Raw genomic sequence first — 25,078 nt, 5'->3', positions numbered from 1 at the left:
AAAAAAATCCATAGAAAATCCTGGATTTAGAGAATTAGTCCAGGCATGACTACTCATTTTGGCAAGTTCCTGCACGTTTGACATGACCTTGGCATTGTAGTATTCTTTCGAGAGACGAAAGGCTCAGTGCAACACAGACACGGATATGGATTTTAAAGCAGCAGCCTTCAGCTCTACAAAAGGATGGTAGATCTAACAGCACAACCCCATCCATTCACATACCAGGCATTTTTCAGTGGGCCAGTGCTGCTGTGAATGGCTCACCCAATAAATCATGGCTGGTCTTGCCCAGCCTGTCCTCTAGGGCCTTTACTTCATCTGTCTAGGCTTTAGCTTGTAATGCCACAGCTTGAAATCATTGCCTGACTCTAGATACACTGCGTTAAGAGCTCACTTGCCAGAGGCTGATCTGTATGTCAGCTCCCTACACTGTTGCTTTAGGAGGCAACTTCTCTTTGTAGCTGATTGAATTTTATTCTAACAGTAGTTTTGTTACTTTAGTCCCTATCATACTGTTAATTCAACATACCTAGGAAGCAATTAGCAATTGTTACACAAATTGCTTGCATCGGTAAATGCCACCATCCTGCCATGAAAGCTAGTTGCTTTTAGGCAACATGCAGTGCTGCTGTATACAATTTTTGTTGTTGTTCAGGAGAAAAAAAAATTCAAGCAGGCCAAAGGTAATTATTCAGTTGTACTTCAGCACAGAGGATTATTTTAAAAGCTAGTGACTTGTAACAGAAAGAATGAATGCAATGGTCTATTAAATAGTGCCACAGCTTTAGAATTGTATTAAAGAAGAAAAAAAAATTTATGTAAAATGCTGTTTTCCATTTTTTAGCATTCTCTGGATTTTCAGCTAATACCAAGTATGACCCATATCAGATTAAAGCAGAAATAGCCAGCCGTCGTGACAGAGTGAGTAATCTTTTTTCATTTTGTAAAGATACGAATTAGGCATGGGGAAGGGAGGAGAACTATGTGTTTTTCTTTTCCCTTAGCATTTACACTGGATGTTGCATGCATTTTTGGAAATATTATATTAAAAACTGCTTTTCTACTTTGACCTATTGTTCTGTTAAAACGATTCTATATTTACTGCATTTCAGTGACTTGCAAAGTAATGCTTTTTCCATGTTACAAGCATAAAGATTTTTGTCACGGGTGTCAGAAGCAAAGTCATCCAGGCTTTCAGAAATTGCTTTCTCTGTGCAAACTGCCACAAGTAGTAAATACTCTGCAGCCAAATTCTTTCTTGATTAAGTCTAGTTCAAACCCACTGCCTTCATATTTTCCTGTTCCATGGATGTCACTGAACTCTAGATTTAGCCATTTATTTGGAAATCTGTTCACGATTCAGTAGATACGTTGTCCAAATAGAACTTCTTAGCTGATTTGGCCAGAGCTCCTCTATGAGGGGAGGGGAGTTCAAGCATTCTGACAGAGATAGGCAGTTCTGTAATAAAAATGTTCCTTTTTTATATACATATTTTTTTAATCTAGAATCATGCTTTTGGTACTGTCTTTGCTAAAAGAAGAATAGTTGACTTCCTGAATTTCTTCCGTGCTGCTTTAGCAAACAGTTAAAGTCTGCACATTGGTTTCAAGAAAACTGGTGTAGCAGTCATAAACAATTATAAAAAGCAGCTTATAAAATTAAGTTCTAGAACCTGTTTCTAAATTGTATGTTTCTTTTTATTAATGGATAAAATGAGATTTAGCACGCCAGGCACTCAGCTCACAAAATAAATAAAAAATACTTATCTTTGCAGGGTAGTGTTCCATTTTTGTTGTAGTGACCACTTTTCACATGAGTGCCTCTGAAAATAAATCCCGTTCACCACCCTTCAAAGGCATTTATTCTATCTGTATATGTTTACTACGTGCTGACTAGTGTTTGCTTGTTTTACATACTTTAAATGTCAGCATATTCTAAACAAGAAAATAAGCCTTATTTATTTAAATAATACTTAAAGAAAACAAACAAGGTCTTCACTTCTATGACTATTTCTCTCTGTTCCTGCATCTTAAAACAAAATGATCTCTTAAGTGCATAGGATGACCTGTTCAACTGAATGTGTGCATAGGCATTGCATTGTTTCGGGTAATAGAATAAAATATGCACTATAAAGTGTTTGTGTACATGACATTAGTGATGTGTTTTTTCATTTTACGTTTTTTCATTTTACTTTTGGTGAGTGTTGAAAGAGTTGGTGAGAGTATAGGAGTGTTTTGGGGGCTGGTGCGATGAGTTTTGAGGAAAGGGCAAAAACATGAGGAAGGGAGGGCCACTCAGGACGGTGGGACTCTGACAGTCCTGGTTTGCATCCTCAGAACTGCTGTGAAGCCCCTCACTGTTGGAGTAGAGCTGACAACTCTTTTTTTTTAGTAATGGTTTTGTCATTTATTGACATACATGTGAAAATCAAGAGCATTCTGGGTAAATTTTAGAAAAGGTACCAAGTTTGATAACTTGAGACGAAAGAGCTTTATTCTTCCATCCCTGCTCCTCTTTGGGCTCTCAGTTCAGTCTTACAGTTTACCACCACACACTGAAACACCTCCATTCCCCCCCATTTGTCTGTAGTCCCTTGCATCTTCCTCCCCCTGCTGCCCTCAGTTATCAATCAGGAAGGGCAGGAAGGAGGGGAGGGCAGGAAGCTATTTCCTTACAGATCATTCTTGGTGTTGATAGCGCTCTTCTAAGGTCTGCCCAACCTACTCAGGTAACTGTTTTCGTAAAACCACAAAAAAAAATGGTTTTGGAGACATCGCTGCTTTGTCACTTTCGATATATCCTCAGTAGTTGGATCAAGGTAAAGGACGGGGGGATTGAGAGGGCAGGACAATATGAAAATAACTAGAAAATCAGGCTGCCATTTCTGGGAGGGAGACCAGTTCTGTTGCCAGTGATTTTGTTTTCCCAGATTGAAAAATTAACAGCATTGAATGTTCAGTCTTTTTTTTTTTAAAGAGTTGAAGACAGTTGAGAGGTGTCTGTCTGCTACAAGGGGAGAAGAAAAATCATAAGGATTGCAACTTGCGACCTGTTAGCATAAGCTATTGGAGATAGAAAACCAATAGAATAGATGAGGAAATTGATATTTTGAAAGCTGAATGTGTGACCGCTGTTTGATTGGGTCTTACGATATTTCAGAAGGTCTTCTGTTATTTTAATGCAAATTTTAAAGCAAAAAAACGGAGAACTTAGGTTATCGCTTCCAAATTTTTTGAAGTAACTTAAGATTTTGTATTAGAAAAACAATTATTTTTATTATGAAAATTTCTGTTACATATTATTACTTTAAATTATTTTGTTTATATTCAGCTTTCTAGGCTAAAACGGGAATTGACACAGATGAAGCAGGAGCTGCAATATAAGGAAAAAGGAGTGGAAACTCTGCAAGAGTAAGTTAATGAGTTTGTGGGAGGATCTTTTTTTTTCCTTTACTTTATTCGCCTTGGAATGAATTTCTTAGAAAAGCCTTGCCAAAAAAAAAAAAAAAAAGAAACCTCTTAATTGCTTTGCTTCAGAGTTTCTGCTGTGATGGTGATGCTGGGTGAGAACAGTGTGAAATGATGGAAGAAGGGTTGGACAGAATTGGTTGGAACCATGATTTCATAGATCCACATACAAAAACAGTTTTATAGGCCCTGTTCTTTAACTCTTCCTGGAGATGTTGTCGAAGTAGAATTCGATTTTGAGAGTATTTTCCAAACTTTTTCTGGAGATATCTACTGCCTGGAGCACAGCTGGAAGCACCATGCAGTAGAGTAGTTTTCCTGTGAACAGTATCAAGACTTTCTGGCTGGGCACAGTACTTCTCCTTGGGGGGAAGCTGTATACCACAACACTGCTTCTTGCTTTTACCTGATGGTCAGTCTCATTCTGCATAGTATAGCTGATTTGTGTGTATACTGTAAATCAGATGGTCTGCAAGACCTTGGATTTTGTTGCATGTGTGCAGAATGAGTGCACGTAAATGTGACTCCTTGTCTCCTCCCTATGAGGAAAGGTAGCTCAGGGCAATTTGCCACTGCTCCCAGGGCTATTAGGTAGCCTGTGCTCCATTTCCTTTGTGCTCAGTGGTGGCAAATGTTGTGAACTGTTGTGGTGACACTCTCGCTGCCACTCTTCCTGCAGGCCATCAGATGGGGACTGAGTGACTTCCATCTGTGCGCTGCTTAGTCACCTACACACGTAGCACATACACGGGATGCCCAGTGGGGTAGGGAGAGAGTTTTGCCAGGCCATGGAAAAGATGGCAGGTAAACACAGGTGGTTGTGTCTTCCAGATCTGTTCAACAAGGCCAGGGGCTAGACCATATGTTGAACAGCTCTCGGATTTGCCTTGAACATGTGGCCGTGCATTTAGAAATCTTGGCCTTTTTTCCAGCATGCATGTGAACAAGCTGCCTAATGCAGGCGCTTCCTGAAAATGTTGGAACTGTTGCACGTCTGATGCATTTTGCAGCATAAGTACAGTATCTGTGGAAATATTTTGAAGCTTTGGATTTATTGCGTTGGTGCTACAAAGCATGGGCACACACTTTCGCTTCAGGAATTCTGGCAAAGTTCTAGAGATCTTGGAGCAGTTATGTTACTTATTTTCCAACTTTGATTTTGATTGGTATTACGTTAACAAAATGATACAAAGGGAGATACTCAGATTTTACTTTTAAAGGAGAGGGAGTAGCCCATGCAATTCTATATTGTTTTGTGGTTTGTTTTTTTTTTTTTTAAGCTTACAAAGTTCTTTTGTATTATAATGCATTTTAAAAGCTTCAGGGAGAAAAACTTGTTCAACCAAAATCCTTCATTGGCAGATATAATGTAATAATTTTCAGGCATAAATATGTTTTTATTGACGACACGAAGCATTTACAGGTAGTTAGGGGAATTGTTAATGTATGATATTAACTGAAAATTAGTAAACTAAAGCACTCAGTGTATTGAAATGGCAAATATTTTAAGTATAGGCAATGTTTTAGGATGGTGGCCTAGATACGTAAGCAGTAACAGAACAAAAGCAATTTTGTCTTAAGATTCTTAATCATGTATTCTTTAAGCGAGTAAGAATTGCCTTACCTTTTCTACTTTCTTCATTTGTTTTCCTTTTCGTGGTTACTGGGTTATTTTAAGGGTATAGGTTCAATTGTTTTATAAAAGGACTAACCACTTGAATAGGATGATGAAAGTATTTGAAGGACATTTGAAACTCAAGATTGTTTTAATTAATATAATTCAATTAAGAGAGTCTAGCAAAGTAGTGCAACTTTTTGAAAAATAAAATCTGTGAATGAGTAAGAATACAAATGTTAGTCTTGGATTTTAGCCCGGGTGAAGTTGCCCATGCTCCAGGATGGGGGTATAAGAGAGATATTTGAGAGAGGAATTCTTTTAAAGCATATCTGATTCGTCAGTGGTCACTCTAATGGTCTAGCTTAAAAGTTCAAGCATGACAACTCAGTGCTTTGGTGCTGCTCATTGCTGCTGTTGCTCTGTGTCACTCTGTGCCATTGGTGCACTGGGTGGCATTTGTTGTTGCTTGCTGAAGCTGGGGAGAACATTTTGCCTGTGCATAATCCAGGGTTGAAGTGAATTTCTTTCAATGTTTGTGTCTTGCTGAGCTCTGCTCTCTGCAGTGACTTCTTCACTTGTGAACCAGAGGCTTGTGGGATTGTTTTTGTTTTCTGTTTTTAATGAATTTTTAAATTGCATTTCTGGGGAGATATATGCTTTCTTTTGAGTATTTTGCTTCTAGCAGGAAGTGAGCCAGTTTGGAGAGTACTCGCACTGTCTAACAACTGAAGAGAGAAGTTTCTCTTGCCTCCTCATTTAGTCAGCAGACAAATCAGGCTAAACGCCTAACTGAGCTCTAGGTTGTCCCTGGGTGCTCTCTCCCCTGCTCCTTGTATTTGTCAGGAGAAAAAGGGTCACTCAAGTCAAGTACTAAAGCTGAAGTATTTTACTTTTTGCATATCCACAAAGTAAGTGTACTGTCTGAAAAGAAACTCATTGCTCCTTCCTTAAAACAAAAATTCTAGGATTCTCCCTCACCCCCTTTTTAAAAAAAAAAAAAGTTTCTTGAATCTCAGACATTTCACCTTTTTATTACCTTTTCTAAATTTTTTGTCTGCATAGTTTTTCTTCCTTCTTGTGCTAGGTCAAATCTTCAAGTAACTGCCAAACTGAGAATGGCATGCATCCTGTTCAGCTATTGTAAAGCCATGTTCTTCATTTTATTTCAAGTCCAAGCCAAGAACAATATCGGGAGCTGTCACACTTTGGGCTTTACATCTGACTGAATGTTTGCTTTGAAAGTCTGACCAGAATGGCATTGTGAGCAGGTATCAGAACCTGCTGCTGTGTGCCTCCCTCTGCAACCTCTGCTGGGTATAGCTTTCAGAAGAGACAAATTTTATGGTGAGGGTGGTTAGGTTGCTCAGTATTTCCATCATTTTATGTTGCTGTCTGATTCAGATGCCTTACTGAAACGCAAATCTCTTGCATTGACATTTTCCACATACAGTGTCTGCATTGGACTGTGTTTTGTTTTCTGTTCTTTTTAATATTACTAAAATAGCTTAGCCATCTTTGAGAAGAATGAAAAAAAACAAAACAAAACCACAAAACAACTAGAGAAAAGTGGGGTTTTGTGGGGGGGAGAGAGGCTTGAGCTTGTTTTAATAGCCCTACAACTCAAATACAGTCAGAATTTCAAATTTTGTAGTGCTTCAGCATTTTGTTAGGGCTGTATTTTCTACACTTTCATCCAAATTTGGCAATACTGTGATAAGCCTTTGGACATCACAGTCTGCCTTGGCCCGCTGGAGACTTTCTAGAGCTCACTGTTTTAAGCACGACGGTGTTCCTCCACCTCTGCCCTGAGGTGTGGCTGATCCTGTCGCAGTCCAGAGTTACAGGATTAAAGAAGAGCCTTTCCTGGAACAAACTCCTTCCTCTGACCTGGTGGCACGGACTGAGAATGAGGAGCAGTTCCTTCTCCCCTGTGTTTTCAGTGACCCTTCTGCTCGAAGGCAGGAATTTTGGAGGAAGAAGGTGTTTAGTAACAAAGGAAACGAAAACACAGCCAGCTGGCTGGGAGAGCGGAGTGAATGCTGAGAGAAGTTGGGAGAGACAGGGAATTAGGACTGACTAAATAATTTGTAGCTACAGACTAGTTTAGAGGATATGAGACCTGACAAAAGCTTTAAAATTGAATTTTAACTCAACTACAGACCTGTGCTTTGGTGAGGATGGGGGGGGGTCCTGCGTATTTGAAAGCATGTGGAAGAAAATAGAGGAACTCGGAAACTGCCCTATAGGACTGACGCTATTGCAAGTGTATTAGTAGTCTGTATATCCTAGAATTATCTTCCTCAGAAAATGTACATTTTATTCGTAGTTTTGTGTCTTAGTTGAATGTTCTTTCTGTTCGTACAAAGGTCTAATCTGTATTTGTATCATGCTATTTTCCATTAACAAAATGGAAGATTCATGTGAGCTTTGGCTTTCAAAACCAGAGCTTTATGAAAGGAGGAAAAAAAATAGCAGACAATAAATAACAAGTAATTTTGTAAGATACTTAAGTCAATTTGGGTTGACAGCAATACTGATTTAAGTTCAAATATTTCTGGCAGTAGAAACTTTTCTCATTCTTTCCTTAAACAAATATCAATTCATAAGTTGGGCTTCAAAGTGACGTCCAGGAACATGAATATGTGGGTAACTGGACAAAAATCTGGTTGGAATTAAATAATTTCCTTTTCCTGAAATGCCACCTTGGACCTGGCAAACAGTATAATGAGCAGCTGTGTAGGAGGCATTTTCAGATCTAATGTTTGGGTGGAATCTATGTTCTTAACATTAGGGTAACCTTCAGATAAAACCACATGTTATCTTTTTCATGTAACTTTTAGTGAATTGGATTAGTTGTTTTACCATGGTTTTATCTAATCTTTTCAGGATTTTAACTAAAAATTAGTGAAGACTCAAGTGAACATCTTAAAAGGAAAACAAAACCAACCAAACAAAAAACCCAACTTTAATCCACATGACATTTAAGTCCTTCCTTGTTCTTGAACCAAAAATCATAAAGGCTTATATATTTTCTTGTGCAACATTGGGAAAATTGTGTTTAAGTAGAAAGCTTGAAGGTTCAGACTTATTTTGTGCTGTCTCCAAAAGCAGGAACTGTCAGGACAAAAACAAACAAACCAAAACTGTGAAACCCAACCTGCATTTTTTTCCCAAATAATTGTGAATTGCACAATAAAACCACAGGATTTTCATTCAAGCCTTTTGATTTTTCATTTTAATATTTTAATTTTAAAGCAAGTAATCTGCTGCAAGTGGAATTTCACTAATTTTGTTTAACTGGCAGAATATGCTGAGTGAGTGTTGTTGATACTATTAGCTTATTATAATACCTATCTTGAAACTTTTAGTTATTTTCAATATTTTAAATAGAGTTTGAGTATTCTTGTCATATATGTATAGCATACCCTCTTCTACTGCATCTTTTTATAAACTGATGTCCTGTGTAATGACTGATGTATGTTTTATCTTTAATTCTGTTAACCAGAGACACCTTTTCCTGGAGATGTTTGTTCTTAGCATTGGCTTAGGGACCATTACACATACCACCTTTTTTCTGTATACACACTTTCTACACTAGATTACCAGGAAAACTAAGGTTTTCATATTTTAACAGGAATTTAACACAATTTTCACTAATTGCTCTGGGTAGCCTGTTAAAATCCCATAGTTGTTTGTTATAAATCCAAGACCAAGTGGCTCTTCTAGTAAGTTCTGCAGAGTCTCTGGTCTTGTTCTTTATCTACAAATCAAAGCAAATTATTAAGATGATACACTGGACTAGGCTTCTGTGTCCTGATCTGTTGTCCTTTACTATTGCAACCTGTTGGGGAAAAAAGTTGGAAACTGAGACGGTGGTTGTCCCACTTAAGATGAGAGGTTTTTATGTCAAGATGGAAATGTTAGTAGCACTTCAACCTGATGTAGCGAGTAGCGCTCTTACTCCTTGCTGAGTTTGCATTTGAAATCTTCGGGGATGGTCCCATGTGATGTTCCTTAGCGGGGGACAATGATGTCTTCTAGAAAAGATACTCAAAGATGCCCATAATGGCAGGAAAGCATTTGCAATAAAATTTTAGGAATTAAAAATTTCTTCCCAAGCAAATGAAATGCCTTTGTTAGAAACTTCTAAAGCAAGATCAGATGGAAGATGTTGCAATGTGTAGTGCTGCATGGAAAATGTGACAGCTAGACTGCTAATATATTTATCTTTTGAGTTATTACCATGTAGGTTAGTTTTAGGTTGATTTTACTTTTGTTGCCTGAAATGGCCCACAGACATTGCCTGTAAGTAAGCTCTTTATTAAGACATTAAAACCAGGAAATTTGTTGGTTCTGCAGAACCTGGGTAGATAATTGCCTTGCTTTGTCATTAGACAGTGTACCTGACATTGAGTGCTGTGTTAATTCCAAGTAGAATATCATTTTATTCCTGGAAATAAAGTGGTACCTGAATAAACAAGAGGTCTTAAAACATCTATGTGCTTTCTAATTATGTGAAAATTTCTGAATTTGTCTTAATCTTTTCAACAGGATTGATCGTAAGATGTCAAGTGCTCATACAAATTATAGACTGGATGAAGCACAAGCTATAATGAGTGAGCTTCGAACCATAAAGAAAGCTATATGCACAGGTGAAAAAGAAAGGCAGGACCTTATGCAGGTAAAGAATATGCAACTGAACAAATAGCTGCTAAAAAGTAATAACCTACCTCTATTTTCTTGTTTGTGATTGCATTGGGGTTACCAAGTTTAAATAAGGAAGTGGAGTGGCCTAAACTGATTTTTCTGGTTTATAATTGCCAATAGCAGGCAGCTCAGAAGAGGTAAGTAGTCATTGTCTATACTGTGAACACAAGACTTCATATGCAGTTCATATTTTTGTCTTAGAATAATGTATGACCCTTACATTTAGATCAATGTCTTTGTTGAATGTAGCTTTCCATTGCTGCTGAGTATGTCAAAGACTGCTATGGAGTAATTACGCTGCATTTAAAAAAAATCTTTTATAGTATTTGGTTTTCATTTTGTTTAATATCTGTTTGTACTACCTATACTGAAGCAGGACTGTGAATTTATGTGCTAAAATGTTTACCAGTTTGTCTGCCATGTTTTTCCTTTTATAAGCATTTCACAAAAGTGCATCTCTGTGTCACTGTGCCACACTTTGGCAGTTCTCCTTTTTTACCCCAAACTCTCCTCTCAAGTACCCATATCAAGACACATGTTAATTTCAAATGTTCTCACAAAACCCTCAAAGAGTATGATTAAATGCAACGTATACAGAAACCATCCTGCAAGCTTTAAATTATTTTATGAATTGGAGCATGAGGATCGAGAGAAGATACATGCCTGAGTACTGATCTGACTTTTGAATGAATTCTGCATCCTGCTCTGAGCTCTCAGTTGCTGTGTATGCATTATTAATGTGATGGGAGCTTGATCAAAGAGCCACGAGCCTCTGCCACCACAGGGACTTCAGAATAGACTTGCCCAAATACACTGCAGATACAGAGAGGTGACAAGGACAATTCTCTTCACTCAGTCTTCAAACTGCTATATGGAAAAAGGCATCTTTGTTACCTGAATTTTTGAGACTGTACTAATATTGCCATTCAAACATTTTCTTTCACTTTTCTCTGCAGTGGTGTTTCACTGGTATTTTTTTTAATTGTTAAATGATATGTGTAGCTTGTAATCTACATATAATGAATTTCCATAGTTATACAATTATTCAGTCTCCAAAGCATTACCCAAAGGTCAGCTGATGGACCACAAATCCTTGTTCAAGTAGACAGAACACTTAAGTCACTATGAAAAGTTTCTGCCTTGGCAACTTTTAACATATTTGATATTTTGTGTTGGCCAAGTTTTAAAGTCATTCTCAGTCTTCCACATGCCTGGCTAGCAAGAAATGATTAGAAGGGCAGTTCTTCATGGATGCAGTGACGCACATTTTAGGAAACTAACTGGTAATTTAAAGACTTGTGTGTGACCTCTTGGAGCAGCTTAACTACTGGCCTTGTTTTGACTCCCCCACTAGATTCCACTACCCTACCCCTACCCCCCCTTTTCCTTACATTTTCAGTCCTCAGTGGCACTAAATCCAGCTGTAAACATTGAGATGCCTTAAAAATCATATCTGTTAAACCAACTTTAAGTGCACTTACAGTTTCTTTAAATACAGTGTTGAAGGAGTTAGAAGTCTAGGATCAAGCTTAGCATCAAGGATTGGGCAATGCTGGAAGCACAAACTGTAGAGGTTGCACAAGACAGAAGCGAAAATCAAAAGTGTTGCCATTCTTCTTCATGGGTCTACGTGACATACAGGAAATATCAGTCTAGGAGGTATCATTTTTGTGATTACTGAGAATCTGTTGTAATCGCACCCAATAATAGACATATAGTCCAGGAGAATCTAGAAAATAGTTGTTCCACACAGGCCTAGCATGCAAAACAGTTCTGCGTGTTTTGTTGCAATTGTAACAGAGGATTAAATGCCATAGTTTACAAGGTCTACAGTTGTAAAAATTGTGTATTTCTGCCAACTTATTGTGCTCTGCAAAAATATCCAGCTTTCTGCCTGATATTTTTTACATTTTGACAAAAAAAAAAGTTTTTATCACCAAACTTTTCTGTGCTTTGCCTTTTTATAATTAGTTGAGATTATTGTTATGCGTTTACTTAGCTTTGTCAGAAAAGTGCAAGTCTATTTTAAGTATCTTCCTAATGAGTTCAGAATTTGATTTTTAATTTCCTATCAATTTTGAAATTGTTTTGTCCTAAAAAATGCTACATTTTAAAGCTATTGTTGGTAAGACAAGCTTTCTTATGAAAAACTTTTTGTTTTGAAAGCTGTTTATAGAGGAGTTCAGAATACTGTGTAAACAGATGGGGATTTATTTCAGAGGAAGGAAACAGACAATTTCTTACTATTTCTTAATTCAAATCTGGCCAGTGTAAGCGACACAGCTAAACATAGTAGAAGTGACTCAGTCTCGTGTAGGTGCTTGGAAAACTGTAGTTGTCATAGAAATATGGTAATTGGATTGAGTTTTGTGGGAGAGGAGGCTGATGAGGGACAGAGGGTGGTCAGATTTAAACTGTGTGCTGTCGTTGCAAATAAAGCCAAATATGCAATGTCACTGCTCCAAAAAAGTGGACAAACTTTTTATATGAGATTGAGTAATCAAGGTGTATGGTTAGGTTCCTGAAAGCACCATGTGTATCTCTCCCACCCTCCCCTTTTCATACTTTTATTTCTGTTCCAGTATGTGCATATGCTTTTAAAATGTTGTTCTTTATCCTTAAGAAGCATTGGAGTTTGGGTTTTTGTGGGTTTCTTTTCTTCCTTTTTTCTTTTCCTTTCTTTTCTTTACCTATTAAATAGGCTACATAGGTTAGATAGCAACTGCACTGACATTGTATGTGGCAGAGAACTCCTGAATCAGATAGCAACAGACAATGATGAAATGACAGTGCTCATTTCTCTCTTTTTGGGTAAGTCTGGGCTGGTGTGCCTAGATCTTCGCATCCATACAATAGGCTGGTCTGGCAGTTTCTGTGAGATTGCCATAAACAATCCATAAACCCCAGATGAAAGATGGATTCCTCCATATCGCTGGAGAGTATATTACTCCTAGCAGTTGGTGTAAATTGTTTCTACCTAAGAGTATGCTAACTTAGGTTGTAATTTTCCATGTTAGGATTGCTGGAGGCTGTGCTTTCATTCATCCAACTAGAAAGACTCAAAGCTTAAATGCTTACCCTACGGCACAGTCACCTATGCACGTAGATGTAAGTTAAGGTGATTACCACCTGCCAAACACTGTGCAGTTTTTAAGTAGTATCCAGGGTTCAGCGACTGTGCCCGAATAGGAAGCCTGGCCAGAAGCCGAGCAGCCCTTCATTACCTGCTAAGGAGATGCTGAAGGGCGTCAGGAGTGCACCAGGAGTGCATAAAGTAGCTGAAATATGGGCAAAAGTTTAGATTTAAGTTCTGGCGTCAGGATCTTTGGTGTTATATATGCCTGTAATGTAATATGTGTTAGCCACAGATGCTAGATGGGACAGAGCTTATTTGGGAGAAACCTCATGCTTTCTGAATCCTCCGTTTTGTTCATGTGACTGGCTCTGCTTTACTGGGAAGAGGACATGTTAGATGTTTGATGTTTGTGTAACTGTGATTTGAAGTTGTTATTTCCATGTTATAAAACCATTAGGGATCCATCTTCATCCTCCATGCAGCAGGAGACTGACAGGACTGGATGATTTCCAGTGAGTTTTGAATAAGATAGCTAGACAGGAGTCTGCCATTTTCAATTTTCATAAAGTGGAAGACACTCTGGTTTCCTTTTTTTGCCATGTCGTGGAGCAGTTCATTTTGCAGCAACTCTTGAAGGATAAAAGGACACTAGCTAGGGACTTCTCAGCAATGTAGCTTGAAATGGAATTTTGCTGTCTCAGGACTAAGAAGAAACTATTTTGTTTGTCCTTCATGCTAAAATGGCACAGTTCAGTTGGGAGGTGGGAGAAGAATTGACTTTTTTTGGGGACCCAAGACAAATTGAGCTTCTGGAGGCAAGTAGTGGTAGCCTTGTCCAGCAGCCGCATATCTGGTGTGGCTCTGCCCTGTCTTCAGTCCCTGACAGTGCTAAGCGCAAAGTGCCAGCCCCACTCAGACCTTGTAGTACCAGTAGACGGAGACTGAAGAGGGAGCAGCATGTGCTCTCTGACATGTGACATGTACTTAAGTCTCTCCCTGCCTTTCCCTAGGAGGAAGGTGACAAAGTGTGTGTGACTTGTGGGGCAGCAGGGAGGAACACAGGCCCCCTGCTCTTGTGGCTAGGGAGCCCACTCACTCATTCATCCTGCACCAGGCTGGGTATTTTCCCTCTTTTTCATCTCTAGTGGAGGCAGGCCTGAGGAAGGGACCGGTATATAATGAGAACAAAGGGATGGACCATGTATGACAGAAATGGAGGCTGACAGAAAAAGCTGTTTTTTCAGGATAGTTTCAGGCCTGCTGCAATTCCTGTGGATGCTTCCTAGGCTCTGAAACTGGGCGCCTTCGTCTTTAAGGCAGCCTTGCTGTTATAGAGGTTCGCCTTCTTGACTCCATTAGTTGAATTTGTTGTAAGAAAAGGCAGCACTGATGTGTTATCCTTTTTAAACTGCATTTTGAAGACTGAGAAATCTCCTGGTAATTGGATATGGACAATAACTGGGGCTTGTTGCAAATCACCAGTTGTGAGAGACACTGAGATTCCTGAGGGCCAGCCTTTTCCCAATGCAGTGCTTCAGATTTATCTCTGATTCTGTAGTTTAGACACTGGAGTAAGCAGTTTTGGGAATTCTTATGTCTACTTTTAGAACCAAATGGTTTGATTATGTTACAATTTATAAATTGACACAGCTCTTCAAATTTCTGATAATTTTTTTTTCCCACATAATTTCATTGTCCTGTATCTTCTGGGGAGGGGACAGAATTTAATTTTTTAGTGTCTTTTTTTGTTTTAATGTTCTTTTGATGCATTAATGCTTAGGGTCTCTGTCATAAATGACAGCCTGCACAGTGGTTTTGTTACTGATATAATTGATACTATTGATACTGTAATTTTTGAAAAAGAGAGAATGCAGAATCAGAAAATAAAAGCTATATTAACAGTTTTATCTTTTTTGAAAGGAATTTGAAAAGCCTGCCAACCAAGCTTGTATTGTCAAACAAGTTATTGTTATTATTCTGTCTTAGTCCCTTTTCCCTTAAAGACTACTTGAGGTCTCTGCTTTACCCTCACAGTTTGTGTCATTGTCTAGACATCTGAGAGATGTCCCTTGCTTAACCCAAAGTGTAAAATATCTCTTAACTATGTGAACCTTGGGAAGAGAGCATAAGGGTGAAATCAGCTGTCATAAACATACAGTCAATACAAGGTATTCATCAAGTTGGATGTGATGGCAGTAGTGGCTAAGGAATGTAACCTGTGCAGAAGATGGCAAAAGGGCAGGTGAATCACATTTGTCTTCCCTATCAGCTAACCTGAAAGTTGACAGCTGCTAGATTTAAAGAACGGTAAGCCATACAAAAGCTAAAACATTCATAGATCTAAACCAACTTAAAATCTGTTTACTGTTAGATACATCTTTTAAAAGGAGAGGTTTATTTCAAAGCAAAACTTCTGTATGTTAATAACACTACAATGAATTTTACTTTCTGTGAGTAGCCCTTTATAGGCAAGCTACCTGTCATGTTTCTAAAATAGAATTTTTTCTTTGTTTTCTATTAATAAAAGAATTATAAAAATCAGTTTTTCTAATTTTTCTTTTTAAATCACTTCTCCTGTAGAGCCTGGCCAAGTTAACAGATGGATTCAGGAATAGCTGTTGTATTACAGATTCCCTGCAGGATCTCCAGCACAATTCTAGTTCACTCAGCGACTCCTGTTTACCTCAACAACACTGCGATGCTTGTTCTCAGACTGACATCACTGGAGAGGTATGCGTTCCTATGCGAGACATTTGCTGTAGAAAATAAGCTGGTTTTGTACTGTAGTGATACATTGTTATTTCCTGTTTTAATTTAAGAGGTGTTGGCTGTAGCAGAACGAAAAATCCAAAGCAATATTGGTGGCGAGGGAGCTGCGTTTGCTTATTGTTTTCAGAGCGTGTGAGCAGTCCTCATGAGTGGTGGGCTTTGCAGTTCTGCTACTTGAGTGTGGCACAGGGGCTTAGCAATGTACTCACAGGTCAGTGACAGGTAACATCAGCTCCCGGACTCGGCTTGCCAGAGCACTTCTTGTGTTATCACTTTGGTGACTGCAGGTTCATCTCTGAGTAACAACTCTTGCTGAGGTGTCCACAAACCTCTTCTCTTCATGTCACCAGCTCTGACTTACTGCTACTTGTAATGAAGGAAGGAAGAAAACAGTTTAGCCAGCTTGAAGTTGCAGTAGAGACCTGATTGTGCAACAGCATGAGATATTAGTATTCTGGTAGTAGTGATGGATGTATAAATATATATATTTTTTAAATCTTGTTTTTATCATGCTTGTCATCATTGTTCATATCCATCAAAGATGTAGGGTAGACCTCTGTTTCTTTCCTCTGTCTGAGACAAGGGAAGTATTTGTTAGAGTCTCAAAGTTTTTTTTTCTTAAAAACTAACAAAACTTATGATCTAGTCTGTCATACCTTTATGGTCGAATATGCCTTTAAATATGGTATTTGAGGAGAACATATTAGCATTCCTTGGAAATAGTGAATGAAATTGTGTATTACAAATAATAAAAATTTGGCTTGCACTAGTACTATGGCAGCCTAGCTGTTCTTCAGCAGTAAAATGTTTGTTTCTGTGGATGAGATTGACACCAAGGCAAGAAGACAACCTGTTTGTAGTTTGTTAGTACTGTAGTTTAGATGTTACTCCACATTTGGTTAGAAATTTTTATTGAACTATGTAACTTTTTAATTGTAGGGTTTTATCATCCCATTTCTCCTCTGTTGTCTTCTTTCACTACTGACTAGTTGCCAAGTTGGATGTCTCCAGATGTCTACAGAAGAGGAAATATGTGTTTTTAAGAAGATATACTCCTAAAGCACCTAAGACAACACTAGGCTGTCTTTCAGTGTGTTAGGTAGATGGTGCCTTTGGGATGTCATTTTTCGGACTGGTGTTGGATGTGATTATTGAATTCCGAAATGAATTACCCAAAGGAGCATAGCAGTGTTTTCCCATTCACAACACACATTGAATGCCATCCGAGACAAGCCAAGTACTGTCTGAAAATTGTGTTTATCAGGTATAGGTTTTTTGTTAGGAAAATAAAATTACATAATTATGTTAATTATTGTCCTGAATTATTAGTAGTGGAATGTGAGTAAAAATAGGTAGATTTTTTTACACATGTGATGATGAAGAGAGCAAAAGCAGCAGTTAGATGAGAAATGCAGAGGTACAGCAATGCACTTAAATAGGGAGTTGGGTTTTAACTATTAAACTATATGCTGACTTCTGAAGAGGGGAACTGCTGATGCCCTAAGATGGAGAGAAGTTACTGTAGAAAGGACTGTATATAGTAGGAGTTGTAGCATAAATGTTCATACTACGACTGGTTCAAGGATCAGCTGATGTTTTTGTAATAGTGTTTAAAACGCAATAATGATCTAAGTGCTGGGTAACACATCACAGTACAGGGAATGTAATCTGAATTACTTCTAATTAAACTTTCCATAAAATGGCTGTATCAAGTAGTAAAATATTTCAATTAAAACACTCTTTGTGTTTTAGGCTTGGATACAGTTGAAAAGCTTTGACCATTCATCAATGATTCTATTTGCTAACTCTTAATTTCCAGGCTCATAATTCATTGAAAGGGCTCATTTATCTTCTGTATTTTTAGCAATAAACCAGTTTTGTATTTCTGAAGCATAAAATAGATTTTTATTATGTTATTGCTTAAAGCATTGAGGTTTTTTAGTGAGTCCAGTAAGTAAGACTAATTTATCCCTTTATTGTGAAAGTGTTTTTAAATTCTCATTTCTCCTTCTCTTTTTCCCCTTCTCCTTGCTCTTCAACTCTGCAAAAGTTTGTGTTTGATGACAAAACAAGACTTGTAGACAAAGTAAGACTGAACTGGCAGTATGAAGAGGCCAAGAAAAGGTAATTAAAGATAAATTTGTTGGTTTTTTTTTTTTTTTCTTACCTTTGTGACTAAAGTTTTCAAAGTAGAACTGGAACCAGCCTCCTAGCTGAAATGTCTTTAGGAAGACTGATTTGCTTACTATTGAGTAGTTCACAGATAATAAAAGCTTTGGTAAACATAAGACTTTATCATAAGATTATTTTATTTGTTTGCAGAGATAAATCTAAATGTCAGCCCCATTCTACACTTGTATAAACACAAAATTGCAGTAGTTTAATTGAACTGTTTTCCCCCTTATTCTCAAACCTCAATATAAACAGTCTTTAAATTTATAGTTATCAGCCTGGTCTGTTAGTATATTTGGAGCTTTGCATACCTGTGTTCTAAGTTCAATGTACTGAAGTCATGAAGTCAGTGTGGAGAACGAATGCAGAATTTCCTGTGAGATGAATGAAGATGTTCAGAGCTGAACAAAAGGGTACATAAAAATAAATGTTGATTGTAAAAATCTGATAAAAATAAAAAACAATTACTTGAAATAGATTAACTCTTCACTAAGTCCTTCAATCTAATTGTTTATTGTGTTTCTTTTGTGGGGGTCAGTCTTGCAATGTTTTTTCATGGCTTTGTAAAAGTAATCTATTCTTATTTTAGTACTATTTTTAAAATACTATCTACTAGTATAGGTTAGCAGGTCCTCATTTAACCTCATTGCTTCAAACTATTTGCCACATATCCAGGACAATAGTGTAGGTATAGATGATGACTTGAACACAGTAATTTTATACACTTATTTTAATTTGTGATGATAGAACATTCTATTATTAAAATTGACAGACACTTAAAAGGTTCTGTATAGTTAACTTTGAAAACCTTAGTTTTAAACTTTTTTTTAAGTTAAGATTTTTCTTTATTCTTTTGAACTTTGTCTATTTTGCCAGTTTTTTACATCTCTCAGAACAAGGGTTAAAAAAAAGTTCAATACATTTGCCTCATTTTTTTTCATATTATGGTGACTTTTTCTTTGGGTGAAACTGTAATGCTGTCATATATCTTGGCAGGGATTGGAAGCTTTATAGGCAATTCTCCATTTTGTTGTTCTTGGAAAATTTACCCACATTTGAACACAATACAGGCTTTAAAAAAAAATTAAATTGGTGCAAGCACGTTAGAGATACACAGCTAAATCTTCAGGATTTATAACTGGAATGAAAGTCTGCATTGTAAAATACTGCATGTGAATACCAGTGACTGTTACCTAATAAAGGTTAAATAATTGGGGAAAAAAAAGGGCAAAACAAAAACCCATCAGTGTCCTGTTTGGTCACAGTTTAACCCTTAGCACTTAATAGGCCAGTGATAATTTAGATGTTCATGACAGTTGCTGAAAGAAGGAGGATAGAATTCAGTTTTATAGTGTCTAGTTTAGCAGAGTCACTGGTGCTGTGAAGACTGCATTAGATGTTTTCTGACATACCTTTTCTATGTGTTTTTCAAAAACAATTATCTTCTTGTGTGTTATTGCAGGGAAAAAAAGATGAATGGTTTTTTTTTTTTGTTTTGTGGGGTTTTTTTGGTAGCAGAAGCATTTCTCAGCTGGAAATGCCGGACATTTGTTTATGCATTGGAATGCAGTATTTCTGAACATCAGAAGTAAGCTGGAGTTTGATGTTAATTAAGTGTAGAAAATCTGGATAACTAACCTTCCAGCTAGAGAACAGTAATTGCAGTAAGGGTAGTTTTGCTGTCCCAGGATAGCAGCTCTGACAATGGTCCGTTATTTAGCAAAAGCATGTTAGTTGCTTTAAAATAGTAGCCTTATTCTGCCCAGTATGTTGTACGGAAGTGTAATCAGCTTTCGGCTTTTGAGTGGAACTGCACAAAGCTCATTGCCCCTACCAGTTATCTCTGTGGTTGCATTCTTCATTTATCATGCATTCCTTCCCCTTAGCTTGCTGGCATTTCTGCAGGGCTTTTGTCTCTACGAAATATCTTTGTCTTTGTTCTCCCTTGGCTGGTGAAATATCTACTGTTACTGCACAGTGTGGGTGATGGAATGTGCTGCGATGGATTAAAATCTACAAAGTAGAAAATTAAAATGCTACAGTATGTCACAACTGTAAAGCGGTATATTATGACTATTTGCTTGTCAAAAAGGGTGTGGAAACATATAGCAAATAAGTAGAACACACAGGCTGTCTTATTTCCAAGTTTTAGTGGGAGACTCTTAAAATACACTGTAGGAGAAAAGTATGTCTTTTCCCTTAAAGAAAAGCAGGAAAAAAGCCCCACAAACTGGGGCAGTGTGTTGCGTTTGAATCACGCTTGTGAACCTAGCCACATGATCATATAGCTCTAGATAGGAGCAGAATATTTGCCATATGTAGTAAAGAATTTTTAAAAATAAAAATATGCTCTCTGTATATGATGTCTGAGCAAGGAAATGCAGTGTTGGGATTTCAGAATGAACTATCTTGAGGAATTCAGGAGATGACACCCAGCGACAGTAGAAAAGTTGGCCTGTGCTCCCAAAATCTCTCTTCTCCCTCATAAAAGATAATTTGATTTTAATTCCTCCTTCAAAAATGTCACTAACTACTGAGTGGTTTGGCCTTTGAATAAATTAAGACATTCACATAGCTTTTTTTCCCCTTCAGTTTCACACTGGAAGGAAGTTGGATAATTTGCAATTTAACTTTTTCCATGGGTATTTCAGATGTGAGCTGTGGGTTGTGACATCTTCAGCATGCTGGGGAAGAGGTCCTTTCTCCTGTGTCTGATCCAGGCTCTGCGAGGAGGCATGTGAATTCAGCATGATTGGAGAGTTAAAAAGCAGAAGAGAGGCTCGATCACTTTTCTTCTGCTCTTTACTCTTCTCTTCCCCCCCATTATTTTTAAATAAACTGTATCTTATTTCCATGAAATTTGTTCTCTCAGATCTGTCAGTGTGGCCCTCCAGAGAAGCAGGAGGGAGGGAGGACGGTCTTTTTGAACAGACAGCCCCAAGCTGCCTGGATAAATACCGTTTTTAGTTTCAGTTGCTATTTCAGTGTGACCACCTCTCATGAAAGCATTTGCACACTGGAAAGCGTACCCCTCTAGCACTTTTCTGAATAGACTGTTTCATAGAAAGAGAAATCAAAAGCAAATTGTTTTTGTTTGATAACTCTTAAGGTGTTCAGTTCAGTATAATGATTACATGAGGTATATTAGCAAATGATCGTGAAATGTCATTGCTGCTGTGCCTCATATCCTGTGATGTGTATGAAAAATGATCCTACCAGTAAGAAGGACTAAAATTTTTAACTGTAATTTTTTTAAGTTTTTTTTTTTTTTTTATAATCCAATCTGATGGTAGCTGACTTTAATGAACTAATAATCCAAGCATCTTTAACCAGTTTATCTAATTTGGGTACAAAAGCAGTAATTTGTTTATGCCTTCTCTAGATTTGAATCAAAAGATGTTATTTTTCACTTAAATTGTTTAAATCATACAGTGTCTGTCAACAGATGTATTTTAGCCTTGAAAAAGCCTTCTCCTTAGCTGTGTTTAGTATCTCCATGTTCTGTTTAAGAATGTTACTTCTTTCTTTTCAGTATAGTTGCTGAATAGTTACTTTGTTGCAAACTTGTCTCATTACTGAAATTAATTTTCAGTTGGACTTTTAAAAGGCCTAGCACAAGCAGAAGTGTATCAGTGTAATTCGTGCTTGTACTGACAAAATACACATCGGTTGGATATTGATAGCAACATTCCAGTATGGATACAATAACATAGTCAAGTATTTTTCTGTTAAAATTCATTTTGTATAGGCTTGTGTAGGTTTCAAGGTGTAATTGCCTAATTTCTAGTGACATTCAGTGGATTTGTATGTTTTATTCTGCTAAACTAATCTGAAAATCTGGTTTAGGGATGAAATAATTTGTCTGATATCACATAAATACCTGGCTCAGGCATGTCAGCTAAACCTAAATCTCCCAGTGTCATTTTTTAAACATAAAACTTTCTTTGGGTTATAAAGGGAGCTGAGCCATACTCTTGAACTGTCTTTGAAGTTTTCGTTATACCAGTTTACCTGTGAGTTGGGGAAAATACTAATTTCTGTCCTCCACTGGTTTTAGCAGGCTTTGCAATTTTCTTAAAGGTGAATACCTAATTTTATCTGCAAAATGCCACTGGATTCTGAAGGTTTCATGAGTGTCTTAAGCCAATTTAAGACCTCCTTGTTATTGAATTGGGCTGCCAGGGAGGTTGGATATTCTACAGAGCATGCTCATGTTGTCCGCCAAAGCCACAGTGGCACATACTTGCAGGGACAGCCAAAGTAGACGCAGTGGAGAAATTTTGTGAGCATTTGGCTGAGTTCCCCAGCTTCTTGTTCTTTCCATTTCTTCCTTCCCCTTTCTCTAGCCTTTCCCTCTTTGGATATAAATCATAATCCACTCTCAAGAGGGTCTGTAAATACCAGAAATTACTGAGTTCTTACACCCTTCATTACGTGTCTTCAGTCCCACAGCAACCTCCTCTGGGTATTGCATGTGGAAGAAGTTCCCTGTTACCTGAAGTGGCAGAGAACTGGCTCCAATTATAAGCCTGTTATAAGCATAAGGAAAGAGTAAGCTGGGCTGATTTAAGTTGATCATCTCTGCATGTTTGTGTGATCTTAGCCACTGTACTCCTCCAAATCATAACTGTGGATTTTTTTCTTTATTTTGTCCTCACTAGTCATCCCATTCCACAGGTAACAAAGGCCTTAGCTGTAGAATGGTCTGATATGTCACCCCAAAATCTAGGCATTTACATATAGGGGGGTATTGGGTTTTTGCCTTGGAAAATTCAAACAAAGTAAGTTTGAAGAACTTGTTTAAGGTAGAAGAAACAGAGCCGGTAGGTTAGGAAGTGCCAGCTGCAGGATACCCATAATTTGTCCCTTTTATGAGCATGAGTTAGGACCTTTGTATTCCTTCAGAGTATTTCCTTCCTCAAGACACTTGTCTTGTTCATAATCTTCATAATCTGAGTAATGGTCTAAACATGCGGTTAATCATAATTGTAAATCAGACTCCTCTCACAAAAAGTGATGTTTACTTTAATCTCACTTCTTATGCTATATTTTAATAAATAACCTCTTCTAAACGGAAATGTTCTTGAGCTCAGCAGTATAATTTCATTAGTGCTGGGTTCAGACAGCACTCTCGAAAATGAGGTTCTAGATGCTAACAGAATCTTTTAGGTTCCCCCGATATTTCCAGTGACAGCAGGGTTGCTCTATTTTGTCTAGGGCCGTCTGCGTAAATTCTGAAAATACATGCTTTTTTTGCCCCCGTGTTGTAGTTTGTGTAGTAAACTACTGTCTGTACTGATCTCCACCCTCGTGCTATATCTATGTTATCTTGGGTTAGGCATCATTCTAGCTACATTAGTGTGGCCATTTCAGGGCGTTTGCCATTTCGAATCAGTGTTTACTTAAGATCAACAGGTTAAACCTTTGCCATTCCATCTGTGCCCCTCCTGCTTTTCTGCTTAACAGGAGCGGTTATATTCATCTCCATTTGAAATTTTTAAATACTGAAATAAGCAGCAAGCCGGTCTGCCTACCTAGGAAACCAGTCATTTGATACCACCTACTTGATGGTGGAATGCAAGCTCCTCAGCACTTGTTATGCAAGGATGGGAATGGGCAAAATGCCTGGAATCTTGATAGCTCAAAATTAACTGTTTTTTTCCCCAGGAATATGTTAAATTACTATATCAGTAGGGACCTCAGTATCAGGCAATTAGGCCAGGTAAAAGTACCCTTTTACAGTAACTATGCTTAAGAAGTAGTATCTTAAAAAAATACCCAGTAGGAAGGAAAAATGTGGATCCTAAACCTTTTTTTTTTTTTTTTTTTTTTTTTTTACTTTAAATTACAATCTATGTCAGATCATCGATTTATTTAAGTGAGTGCTTAAGGTAGGTGAATATATGCACTAAGTCTGAAAATGTAGAACAGCCACTTTTTTGTAACTTACCAGCAGTGAGAATGGCTGGTGTAGTAAAAGTATAAAATCTGGCGTAGACAAGCACAGTGAAATTGATTATTTATGCATTTACTGTGTTTTGGAAGAAAAGCTTGTGTTAGGAGAAGACAAATTGCAATTATGGAACATGCTTAAGAGATTTTTTTATTATGGTTTTAGCAGAACTAAGCATGACTCCTCAGATATTTTTCTGAGGTTTGAGTGAGTGAGACCGTAAAAGCCTTAGGGATGTTTTCTAGCCAAAGAGATAAATTTTAAAAAGTTTATCACTGGTAGCTTTTTGGAGCAACTTGCCATACAGAGGGAGTTCTTGGTGGAAAGCAAGCAACAAAATTCCCCAAAAACTTTGGTTCGTTTGCAGGAAGTACAGGTTGCAGAAAACTGGCTTTACTGGTGCTGAAGTTCGTCTCCCAACAGATTCCTGCATTATATAGTGTTTTGTAAAGTAAATACCTAGTCAGATGTTGGAACTCTTCAGTGATACAAACGTTGTCCACAGCAGTACTTTTGCCTTTAATAACAGTATAATTAAGTTACTGTACGACAACTTCCTACTTTCAAAGCATCATCATAACAGACATTGAGGGGAAAAAACCAAACTTTAAACCAGAATGTCATACATAAAGGGAATTACGTGCTTTCAGCAAGCTCAAGAGTCTAAATTAAAACCTCTTGCATTGAGGGTGGTGGTTTACTCTACAGCCGAGCTGATTCAGTGGTTAACTGGTGCTGAAAGAGGGGATCCCACCTTCCCCTCTTGCCTGCTGGTACTTCTCTCTTGTTGGCTGCATTAGCATTTATTTGCTCCTATGGTCAGCTTCTTAACCAGATCATCCTGCGTTAGAAAAATAGCTAGCAAAACAATTGTGAGTGTTAAAATGGAGAGGGTCAGTCCTTCAGCTATCTTATAAAACAACCCAGAGACTTCACCAGACACGTCTCATCTTCTTTCATCCACAAGCTGTGTAAGAGCTTATGAACATGGTCACTCAAACACATTGCCAGGGCTCATCTGATTCATGCTCACTTGCCAAGCTAGGATAACCCAATTGTACCTGAATTCTGTAATTCTGCTGAAAGGACCTTGAGTTCCCATTTGTTTCTTTTGGCACCAAACACTTGAAAATAAAGCTGTATACGCCTTTGGGAGTGTTTACTGAATCTTTCACAGCATAGCAGCCTGGGTAGGGGAGAGGAGGGGTACTGGCTCTGCTCACTCTTCCTGGCCCTGACAGTTTGGTTGATGGGGCGAGGTGTTCTTCAGGAAGCTGCATCTGGAATTCATGCACAATAGCTGAGGCATGAAATA

General features: G+C 37.8%; 1 protein-coding gene across 5 annotated transcripts in view; it reads left to right on the top strand.

Annotated features, from left to right (window-relative positions):
* Positions 1 to 25,078, top strand: part of WWC3 (WWC family member 3) — a 107,469-nt gene that overhangs the window by 48,188 nt on the left and 34,203 nt on the right. For all 5 annotated transcript variants that reach the window (XM_068425094.1, XM_068425098.1, XM_068425099.1 and 2 more), the window contains exons 4-8: positions 845 to 921; positions 3,332 to 3,411; positions 9,638 to 9,767; positions 15,450 to 15,599; positions 17,689 to 17,762. In XM_068425094.1, coding sequence (XP_068281195.1) covers positions 845 to 921; positions 3,332 to 3,411; positions 9,638 to 9,767; positions 15,450 to 15,599; positions 17,689 to 17,762 — 511 coding nt within the window. The remainder of the gene's footprint in view (positions 1 to 844; positions 922 to 3,331; positions 3,412 to 9,637; positions 9,768 to 15,449; positions 15,600 to 17,688; positions 17,763 to 25,078) is intronic.

The sequence above is a fragment of the Nyctibius grandis genome, chromosome 2 (genome assembly GCF_013368605.1).
Source record: "Nyctibius grandis isolate bNycGra1 chromosome 2, bNycGra1.pri, whole genome shotgun sequence".
NCBI classification, from domain to species: domain Eukaryota; kingdom Metazoa; phylum Chordata; class Aves; order Nyctibiiformes; family Nyctibiidae; genus Nyctibius; species Nyctibius grandis.
Note: the sequence above shows the minus strand (reverse complement) of the source record. Positions and strands in the feature narration are given on the sequence as shown.